The following is a 12,003-nucleotide window of genomic DNA, read 5'->3' as shown; positions in this document are numbered from 1 at the left end:
TCAATCCCCCAGCACCACATGCCAGCCAGCCCCGCCCCCTGGTGGGCTGAGCTGGCCACACACACACAAAAAAAAAAAAAAAAAAAAAAAAAAAAAAAAAAAAAAAAAAAAAAAAAAAAAAGTCTTTTCTTCATTTTGTGAAACTCTAGGTCAAAACCCTTCCCAGCTCCACATGTAGGCAGGTTATTCATTTAGGGAGTATCTGTCTAAAGTTGGCAGAACAAAGTTTACTAGCCCTAAATTCACCTAGCTTATTTCACCTCCTTTCAAGATGAGGAACACCAAGATAAGAATAACTAAAGTTATTTTCAAAATCACAGAGACATCTGACTACCAGATTTTATAACACTCAGATATGGACCTTTCCTCCTTTGAAGGACACCTAAAAGTCTTCATTGTCCTAAACTGGTACTAACAGGAAAAACAGACCCTCATGTGACTGAAATTGCCACAAAGATAGCCATGTATGGGAAGGGAATCATCCTAGGCTGTGAGGACACCTCTAAGGCTGAGGAACCAGGACTGAGATAATAATCAGCTCCTTCCCTGCCCAGCGTAGGACCCCATAAGACTGGCCTCTATGCATGGCAAGTCTGAATCTCCTCATCAAACTGGAGTCCTTTCCCTATGTTCTCTCTCACTTCTGGCACATCAGTAATTGATTGGTAAGTGTACAGTGAACTTGAATGACACTGTCTCAATTTCTATAACTCTTTGCCTCCTAGAACTGCATCTTCTTTTAGACAATTTTCTCTTTAGCCAATTAAATCTTTGGCCCACAAATTCATACTAAGTTGACTCTAGTTTAATTTCCATTATCACTAAAATGAGGGCCTATACTAGCTGGAGTCAAATTTTCCTAGCATATGAAAAAAAAAAAAAAAAAAAAGAAAGAAAGAAGGAAAGAAAAAAGAAAAATAAACAAAATACTTCCTAAGAGAAAGAAAACTGATCAAATCCAATACTAGGATAAATAAAATGTTTTAATAGACATAGATTAAAAAAAAAACTACTACAAGTATCCTCAAGGAAGTAAATATATTCAACACATGAAAATTCAACAGATAAATGAAGAGTTTCAGCAAAGAAATAGAATGAATAAAAAAATTACTGACTAAAGATTGTAATTATTGAAAATAAAAATTCACTGGGTAGATTTAACAGCTAAGTTGATATGAAAGGGTCATGTACACATGAATCTGAAGGTGAAGTAAAAGAAACCACACAACACGGAGAAAACAGAAGGGGGGTAAAAAAGCCCAAAAGAACCAAAAACAAGGACTTGGGGATTTAGCTAACCAGGAGAGTGCTTGCCTAGCATGTATTAAGGCCCTGGGTTTGAACTCTGGCACCACAAACAAAACAAAATAAAATACAAAATCTAGTAAGGTAGACCCTAAAATGGTGAAATAAAGTCCTCAAAAACTCTGTTCCTCCAAAAAGCAATGAAAACACTGACAAAAACTGTCAAAATCAACTTTTTTCAAAACTTTTGAAAACTAAAGATTTGCCATAATCTGAGAAATGTGTTTATTCCAGAAAAATGTTGAGTATCAGTCAGTACAGTGGGCTTTGTGGAAGTTCTTCTCTACCACACTCTGTCCACAGATCCATGGTGGCCTTTTAAACCAGAAGCCTTACCTGGGTATGGTAGTGTACATCTATAATCCCAACACTTAGGAAGCTGAGACAGGAGGATCACTGTGAGTTTGACATAGCCAAGGCTACACAGTGAGTTCAGGACCAGCCTGAATTACAAAATGAGCCCTCGCCTCAAAACACAGCACAACACTCCATCTGTCAACATCAAGAGCTATGAAAATCAGCAACTCGGCATCCACTTGAGGGGGAAGAATGGATTTAGAGCTCCAAACTGCTCAATTCTTGAAGCAATGTTTATGGGACAGAGCTGGCAGCTCACTTAAAAGCTCCATTCTTAGGAAAATTACCTGACAAAACAAAGGGAAAACACTCAGTAGACAAAAATAACAGAACCCAAATTTCCCTGTATTCCTATCATGACTCAGGAACCCTTCCAGTGGAAGAGCACCATACCTGGGTCATTTGTAACAACAAACAGTACTACCGTTTAACATACAGCTGCTTAAGGCAATGCTGGCAACTGGGAACGTTTAAAAGTCCTCCAAAAAATTTAGAAGGATAAACCAAAGAATGGGTCTGCAGGGGATTCTGCAATGCTCCGACACATAGCATTCCTAAATTCCAGGGCTTGCATATGTGCAAGGCTGTGCACACAGCCGTGGTAGATCAGAAATGGCAATAGTATAAAGCTTATCGCTTAATTTAAGGCTTTGCCCAAGCAGGAAAAGAAGGCTAAGGCAAAACGAGTCTGCCAGAACCTGAAAATTCCAAAATAAAAGTAAGCAAGAAATGGAAATCTGCTTCATGGTTTAGCATGTGATCCCTCTGGCATATGTTTTTGTCATGGTGAAGATGTCTGCCATGAGGGCCTCACCAGAGTAGGGCAGGAAACAGGAACACACTCTTGAAACTCCAGAATTGAGGAACCGCAGAGTGCAGTGGTAATTACTAGATCAAAGGTGAGTGGAAGGACTGGCCAGATAGCTTAGCAGACTAAAGCACCTACTTAGGCAGGTCCAGGGACTGGGGTTTAATCTCAGGCATGCAGTGCCTACCCCACCTCCAGGGTGCACTGAGACATTAAGATTGGGCGTGGTGGTGCATGCCTGTAATCCCAGCATTGGTGAAGCTGAAAACAAGAGGTTCACCACAATTCCAAGCTGCGTAGTGAGACCCTATAGCAAATACATTTTTTAAAAAGTTACTTAGAACATAGGAGTTAATCATATAGGATTCTTGTTCAAGGAGGATGAAAGTGAACACATCCAAGCAAAGAATGTTAAGTTCTGATTTTGTTATTTTTCTTTATCAAATATCCAGAAAAACTGAAGCAAAGAGTTACAGACTAAATGTGTCTAAACTATCAGATGTTCCTAGAAAAAAGTTTCAAGAAAACAGCTTACAAGTCAAAAAAATACTTGTATTTGTGAATAAGAAAAGGCTACTTTGCAAAGTTATGGATGAAACATAATGCAAAAGATCTGTGAAAGTAAACAGATGAGTGTGATGTGGAAGAAGTACAGATATGACTCTTCCTAAAATAAAGATCACATTTTTGAACAAAAAAAGAGAATTAAAAACACCAATTGTTTAAAATAATTCTCCAGTAATACTCCTATTTGTAACATAGAAACATAAAATTATGTCCACAGCATATTCCTAATGATAGTAGAGTATCCTCTTATTGAGGTAAGACAAATAAAGGTAGGGAAAGAGGTGATGAGGAAAATGTAATTCTAAAGCATGATCAAAATTATCCAAGGTTGGGCCAGGGAGACGGCTCAGTAGAATAAACACTTGCCTGGCAAGCACAAGGGCCTGAGTTCAATCCCTGGTTCCACACACACACACACAAAAATATCCTTGGTTATCCATACCTGTCCTCCATACGCTTACTTCCCAGGCTTGCAAGCAGGCATTCCAGAAACTTGAACTCAGCTTGTCCCTTTTTCATCTACTACTTTACTACCTGGGCAGAAAACTTACAAAGGTGGACTGGCCAAACCCTACCTCCCTCAACAATTAATAGAGGATCTGTAACAAGGATCCAAAGCAGTGGTGGCAGGTGAACTTTTCACAGCTTTTAATGATACAAACACCCGGCTGTGGTGTGTGTGCCACAGGCTTGCCATTACTGACCCAGAGGCTGGCCCTGCAGATGCCCAATGGGTAACTACATGCAAGATGAAGGCTGGTATCTCTGCTTTCAATTTTCTCTCTCCTTTATTACTTTAAAACCTTGGGTTAAATTCCTGCTCAGCTCTGCATGGAGGCATGTTAATCACTTACAGAGTATCTATATTACAAGATTTAGAAGTCCTAAATTTACTACTACTCTCTCTCATCCCCCTTCTATACTGATGACATCAAGATAACAGTAACTAATTTTCAGGATTTGCAGGGACATTCATTTGTCAGCTTTGATGTCCAATTCCAAACCCCTAGAGCATGCCTAGAAATTGTCCTAAAACTCCAGTCACCTTGGATTTCAGGAAAAGCCTCTCAAACCACCCTATGATGAGTTACCACCCCAGGTGGGAACAATTACCTCATGACTGGAACCGAGGCTCCTCCTCACCCTCAAAATAAGATCGTCATCTTATGGGAATCAAATTGCTCCTCAGTTTGTAAGGATTTCTCCAGAGCTATGAAATCAGAACTGAGATAATGATCAACCAGATACTGGCCCACTCTAACAAATACATAAAAGCTGCCCTTGCTCTTCTGTGAGTGGGCCAGTCCAAACCTCTGCATCAAAGGGCACTCTGCTCCAGCTGCTTTCACATCCTCCCTTATTTTCTAACTACCTAATAAACCTGCCTATTCCTTACACTGATGCATCCTGAAATGCTTTTCTGTGATGAGCCAATGAACCTACTCTGTGGGTTGAGCTGAGGTCTCCAGCTCCTCTCTGGGGAACCCCCCTTGGCTCCCATCCAGTAACATTTGTGAAGAAAGTCTTTCATGTTCTGCCTTTCTGACTTTTCAAAGTGTAAATGCTTTCTAATATTCCAATATGTAATTAGAAAATTTCACAGACAATGTGCTTCCCATAAAGTCAAAACCTTCTACATAAAGCTTAAAGCAGCAGAACGCACTCATGAACATTTAGTGTGTTATAAAAAAGTAATTAATATTTTTGTTTCAGCTCAGATATGTGGCAACTGGGTGAATCTGGAAGGAATCTACCTTTTAATATGAATTAAAATAATTTTTAATGTCACCAGTTTATTAATTATGAGCATAAGAACTTTTTAAGAAATACTATCATTGGGCTGGTGAGATGGCTCAGTGGTCTAAAGCACCTACTTAGAGCAAGCCTAGCAAAGCACAGGGACCGCGGTTCAATCCCCCAGCACCACATGCCAGCCAGCCCGGTCCCCTGGTGGGCTGAGCTGGCTATGCGCGCACGCGCGCGCACACACACACACAAATAAATAAAATTTTTTTAAAAAAATACTATCATTGTTTTAAGAAGTTTAAAGACAGCTGGATAAAAGTATTTGTCTTTCATTTACATGTTAAATATTTAATACTATAAAAAATTAAGCAAGAACTGACACAAATAAAAGAAAATTCAACAACAGTATTTGAAGACTTACCACATTTTTCAGTAACAGATAAGGCAATTAGCAGAAGATAAACAAAAGAGAAAACCTGAATAAAGCTCCACGCCAACTAGATCTCGCAGATATCTAAAGAACATTCCACTAAACAACAAACACATTCAAAACATTACTCTCAAATGCACATGAAACATCCTCCAGAAGACTGTATATGTATTAAATCATAAAATGAGTCTCAATGAACTAAAAAAGATAAAAAAAAAAAACCCACAAAAAAGCATGCTCTCTAATTGAAGTAGAATAAAGTTAGAAATCATTTCTAACTCAAAATAGAAGAAAATGTAGTCCTTTCCATGGTTTGGTTGTAGTGATGATCACATGAAAATATGTGGTTACCAAAATTCACACTGCATACATATAATTGACAATTTTTATAACATTTAAATAATACAAAAGCAAGAAAAAAATTAAGGCTTAGAAGAGTAATACCTGTTAGTGTTTTTCCTGCATTCAGAGGAGGAGAAATGACTTTGAAAAGTTTCTGCAATAAAATTAATAGAAAAAACAATCACCAACATTTTAAAAAATAATCAGGAATCATTATTAATTACCTTTTTGAGATGGAATTAGTCATCCTTCCTGTTGAGATTAAATCTAAAAACTTATTGTATATATGAACTGTTTAGCTGGATCACTAAGGAAAAAAATCACTGTCAGACTCTTCACTGAAAGAAGCCATTTAATACAAACCAGCTACACTAAAGTTTATGTTGCGATTATAATTTCTGACATAACGTGTCTTAGGTTCACCAAAGAACCTTATTAACATCTCACCAAAGTGCTTATAAAGATTACTTTAAACTGAAAACATCTAATAATTAGCAGCCACACAGAGAAAGATTATCTAAACTTAAGCAAAGCCTCCCCAAAAATATGTCTGCCATAAACACTCCCCCACCCTGCATGGGCACTTCCTGTTTGGGAGACTTCTGACCCTTAGCACTAGGAAGTATAATTCAGCAGTCCATTAGCATCAAAAAGCCCAAAGAAACCAGGCATATACTTGCAGTCCCAGCTACTCAAAAGGATGAGGCAGAAAGATTGGTTGAGCCCTGGAGTTTAGGGGCAGACTGGGCAACATAATAAGAATTATTATCTCAACATAAAATAGTCCCCAAAGAACATTCTATTCTTTCTCACTGAAGCCCTAGCTCTGCCGTCTCCCTCTTGTTTGCTAAATTGCTAATACACACATTTACTTGGACTGTTCACAGAGACACTCATTACATAGTGTTCCCACACACATGTACAGGACACTGTCTTTCCTCCTATTATTCTGTGTATTACAGTCCTCCCCACTCCCAGCTTCTTACTGTCCCTCAGCATTGAGACTGAGGTTGGGAGCAGGAGCAGAGGCTTCAGTAGTCATTTCAAACGTAATGACACTCTTTTACTCTGGAAAATCTAGAATATCTCCAAAGATAGGATACCATCTCCTAATACAGACCTCTTTAAGTACTAAAACAGCTAAACTTCAAACACTGAAAAGTGATTTCTTTATAGGCAGAGAATTAGAAAGAGGAACCAAAATATGGTTCACCTAAATATGGTTCACAGGATACACCTAACCTCCCACTGCTGAAATCTCCAAGTGACCATTTAATAACAACTACCAAGTTCCTGATGAAAGCCACTAAACCTGAAAACTACTCTGAACACAAAACAAGGCAATCTCAATGGCCCAGGGTTCCATCTGAGATGTACAAGTATAAATGTAAACCAGACTGTGAGGAATAAAAATACCCCAAAAAAAAATTTCGAAAGCGACATAAAATCTAGCAATCACATTTGTTAATATAGAACACATCAAATTACAATCTGAGTTGAGAGGTTATTTTGAGGAAAACTAAAACTAATTTTCCTGATTGTGGTCTAGTATCACAGCATAGTGAACATTTTTGTATGTAGGGAAGAACCAGACTTCACCAAGGAAGCTGCTGAAAGGTGTTAAGTGAAATAATACTTTTCATATAGATAACCAAAGCCAAAACTGACACTAATTTTAGACAATGACCAAGAAAAGACATGTGTAGCTAAAATTGAAAGGTGGTCAGTTAGAGATACCCTACCTAATATTTGAGAGAATGAAAACCAAAATTTGAGAGAATGACTGCTAACATAATAGTAGCAAAGATAAGGGCCAGCGAGATAGCTCAGTAGACTAAGTGCCTGCCTAGGCAAGCACAGGGGTCAGGGTTTGATCCCTGGCACCACAGGCTGCACCAGCCCCACTCCCAGGTGTGCTGAGTCAGCCACCAAGACCAGGTGTGATGGCACACCTGTAATCTCAGCACTGGGGAGGCTGAGACAGGAGGATCACTATGAGTCTGAGCTGCACAGTGAGACCCTGTGACAAACACATAAGAATAATAATAACAATAAATAAAAGACAATAAAAAATATTGAAGATAGTTGGGGGGGTTTTTGGTTTTTTTCTTTTTTCTTTTTTTGTACTTTAGGGAAGAGTCTACAGGGTGTTCAGGGTCTAGGACAGTAATCTGGCTGTTTACAATCTCCCAAGAGCTGGGATTACAGGTGTGTGCCACCACATCAAGTCTCAATTGCCATCTCAGGATGCCCCAGGGTAGGGCTGGCATGGCAGGCCCGGGGATCAAACCCCCTGCGCCTGCTTGCAGGCACTTTAATCCGCTGAGCTATTTGGCTGGTCCTTGAAGATAGTTTTGAATGCCATTAAATCTGCAAAAGAGGGCTGGGGAGATAGCTCAGCAGCAAAAGTGCCTGCCTGGCAAGCACAACATCCTGAGTTCAATCCCTGGTATAAAAAAAATTTAAAAATAAAAAAATAAAATCTGCAAAAGAGTTGAGTGGGTGCCATTAGTGGATCCCTGGCTCTTTCTCGCTTGAGGTATATTAATCACTATAATAAAGCAGTGGGCCGGGCACTGTATTTACAGCCCCAATACCCACCATTCTGTCTTCAATTTAAAGCAGGTAACAAATGGATAAAATAAAAGCTTAAATGCTTTTTGGACTCTCTAGGTAAGGAAAATAAAAAATTATTACAAATGCCATAAAATTCCAAATTTGGAAAAGCAACACATTAACAATTAACAAGTAATGACCTGTAATTTTCAGTACTCTCAGAAGAATATATATGCAAAATACTATTATCCAGCACTTTCATTATATATAATAATTACATAACATATATGTCATACCTTCTGAAGAAGTTTCTATGGTATAAAAAAAATTCTTATGTGAAGAAAAAAGTCTAAAAGGCAAGCATTACTTTATCTATTGTTCTCTGGGATTTTGACACCTACTAAGGCAGTAAGAAAATAATGAAACTAAAGGATACTTGGGCTGAGTGTATAGTTCAGTGATACAGTATGTGCTTATTTTAATCCCCAGCACCCCCAAAAAATTTTAAGATAAAAATAAAAACAAAACAAACAAACAAAAAAAATACTACTTATAAGCCCCAAGCTAAAATAGTACAAGTCTGTAAAACAGGAAGAATAAGACATGGGGGGAGAGAAAAGGGAATGTAAAAAGAGTTAAGATGTGTTCTGTACATCGGCCAACTCCCCATGCTCAATGCTGAATGCAATCATTATCTACTGCAAACATGTACTAATAAAAATAAGAATTTTTGGGCCGGGGAGATGGCTCAGTGGAATAAGTGCTTCCCTGGCAAGCGCAAGGGCCTGAGTTCAATCCCCGGTTCCGCCAAAAAAAAAAAAGAATTTTTAAAAACATAAGTCTAATAATTCAAAATGACTGGATAAAAAAACTATTCAAAGCAAATGGAGAATAAGGAAAAATTAATAAACAATATTTTTTTTACTTTGTCCCCAGCATGTTTTTTTTTTTTTTTTGACATCAGTTATTTTATTTTAAAGAAAAAAAAAAATAAAAACAATGGTACAAAATCTCAAAACAAGATTTCAGGAGAGTAACAATGTGTTAGTACATTGTGTATTGTTACTGCCAAAGTAGTTTCTCATATTACAAGATATAGGCGAAGAAATAATAAATAAACAACACAGGTACAAACCTCTGTTAACAATATTAAATGTATACCTCAAGTTAAGAAGTATCCTTACCTCCATTGGACTAATGAATTCATTCATGCCTCTGTTGTAGACATAAATCATAGCATCATATAGTCGATTTTCCCAACACATGAGGACTATCTGTAAAAAGGAAAAATTACTTGTTCTTATACATTTCAATAAGTCTCATCAGTTATTTTCCTTAAAACTTTTAAGAACGCTGAAGATCTTGAATTCTTTTCCCTAACTTTTCTTGCTCCTTCCCTGATAACTGAAATTGAACTACTCCAAATAAGGTACCTGGGGAAGAGGTATCATAGATTCAATATTATTTTTGATAGTATAATAGCTACTTCTAAATATCCTGCAATGTCTAAACTTGTTTCTTCTCTCTTTTCAATATTCTACAAATATTTATAAAACAACTAGAATTAGATCACCTCTTAGGCACCAGGGACAAAACAATTCCTAGTCCACACACTTATGGAACTTATATTCACCATGGACACCAACCAAAAGAAAGGACAGGCACAAAATGATATGAGTTAAGATTTGGGGAAGAGCACTGGGGAGATAGCTTGGTGGTCTAAGCACCAGCCTGGCAAGCACAAGGACCCGGCTTTGATCCCTGGTACCACATGCCATGCCAGCCCCCTGCCAAGGCAGCCACTGAAATCAGGTGTGGTGACACATGCCTGTAATCCCAGTGCTGGGGAGGCTGAAACAGAAGGATCAGTATGAGTCTGAGCTGTGTAGCAAGACCCTGTACCAATTAAATGAATGAATGAATGAATGAATGAATGAATGAATGAATAAAAAAAAAGATTTGGGGAAGATAATCAACTATACAAACAATTCATTATTTACAAATGTCATAAATATTATTTAAAAAACCTAACCTGGTCTACAGTATTCAAAGGCAACCCCAAAGAGAAGAACACTTAAGCTAGGCCTAAAGATACATGCACCTGAACCAAAAGTAAAGGTGGAATTGATAGTGTCTGCAAGCAGGAGACAGTAAGCAAGAAGGACCTGCAGTGGAAGGGGGCTGGAGAGAAATCAATTTGATAAAACTGATCTAAGCAAAAGGATAGCTCTGTCTTTCAGTATGAAATACTCCTAACTTCAGTTCCTGTGAGAGCCTCAAATGACAAAAAAGCTAGAGTAGACAAGCAGTGGCTGGCACAGGAGGACAGCAGGGAGTGACCACAGCAATAAGTAGAAAAATGGAACTGAGGTGTCATGTGAGAATCTTTCCTAGAGGAAGCCAGGTGCTGGAACCTCCTCTTCTCTCTGTTTCCTCCCCTCAGCCAGTGCCATGAACACTCATTCCTTCCTAATGACTAAGGCACTGTAACTTCAGCCCACCTCCCCTCAGATCCCTCCAGTCACTTCTATGATATCTTCACCTGGATGTGAAGCAGCTATCTTCATGTAAAATGGCAAAGTAAGACTCCTGATCTTGTCTCTCAGACTAATAACTGCCTGTTTTCCAATCTTCTTAAAGGAATCACTATCTCTGTTCTCAAGTTAAAAACAAAGACCACTATGAATCACCTTTAAATTCTCACCTTCCCATACTCCCACATCCTCCTATTTAATTCATCAGCAAATGAGTTTTAATCTCCAAAACATCCAACATGAGGGCAACTCCCTCCTCACTGTTATTATCTCTGGCACAGTGTGATCCTGCTTAAATTCCTTTTTTTTTTTTTGAGACCCGGGGGTTGAACTCAAGCCCTTTGTGCCTGCCAAGGAAGGGCTTAGTCTACTGAGCCATCTTGCTGGCCCCATTTAAGGATTTTTTTTTTTCTCCAAATACCTTCAGGGCAGGTTTGGTTGGCTTGACTTGTGGGGATCGAACCACAGCAACCTGGCCTGCTTTGTTGAAGCAGCCACTTAAAGAAATGAACTAAGGGGCAGGCCCCCCTGCTTAAATTCTAATGATTTAATTGTACTCAAAATACAATAGAAGAATGTGTCTCTTGCCCTCAAGGTCTACTTCCTTCTCACCAAACTCCAGATCTGCTTGCCTTTCTCCTCTGACATCATTATCAATGCAGACCCCATCTGTGCCTTTTGTTGCTGTAGTTGTTTCCACCTAACAGCTTTCTTTTCTAAGATCTCTGGGGTGCTGATTCCTTATCACTCAGATTCCAAGACTAAATGTTACCTCCTTGCAAAGGCTAGCCAATCTAAGTAGCTTCTCATTCTTCCTCTATCATACTGTTGTTTAATTTTTAATGTAACACTTTCTTGGGGGGGGGGATTTTCTGATTTGTTTAGTATTTATCTGTTTACTGTCAAATTTTTCTGCTGAAATGTAGGGTCTATGAGAGGGTAGGCTTGTTACCCTGAGGTAGCTGCAGCATCCACAGTCTGATGCACTTCCTGACACAATGAAGATGTGGTGGAAGGAGTAAGCAAAATGAGGACTGAAAAATAGTATTTGGTGTAGTGAAGAGTCCACTGCTCACTCTAGTGAAAGTGAGGCTGAAAAGCTATCAGGGTGAGAAAAAGGTGAAAATATCAACTTGGTCGATGTTTTTAGGAAATCTGGCTATGACTAAGAGAAATGAGCTGGGGCAGCCACCCGAGGGAAAGAGGATGGCTAGCTAGAGCCAGTAAGGAGATTGAGGGGAACAGGTTTTAAATGTTGTCTTAAAAGGACAAAAACGACAGCATATTTACATCAGGATGGAAAAAAGCAGAAAAATGTTGGAAATAAAAATTTCTCCTATATATGATAGGTTTAGAAA

At 38.6% G+C, this 12,003-nt stretch overlaps 1 protein-coding gene across 1 annotated transcript in view; it reads right to left on the bottom strand.

The window, feature by feature from the left end:
* The window catches only part of Vps8 (VPS8, CORVET complex subunit), a 241,770-nt gene that overhangs the window by 129,162 nt on the left and 100,605 nt on the right, over positions 1–12,003 (bottom strand). The window contains 2 exon segments of the mRNA XM_023700650.1: positions 5,658–5,709; positions 9,296–9,385. Of these exon segments, the coding sequence (XP_023556418.1) occupies positions 5,658–5,709; positions 9,296–9,385 (142 nt within the window).

This window comes from Octodon degus, unplaced genomic scaffold (assembly GCF_000260255.1).
Source record: "Octodon degus isolate 3935 unplaced genomic scaffold, OctDeg1.0 scaffold00126, whole genome shotgun sequence".
Lineage (NCBI taxonomy): Eukaryota > Metazoa > Chordata > Mammalia > Rodentia > Octodontidae > Octodon > Octodon degus.
This window is presented reverse-complemented; position numbering and strand designations above follow the sequence as displayed.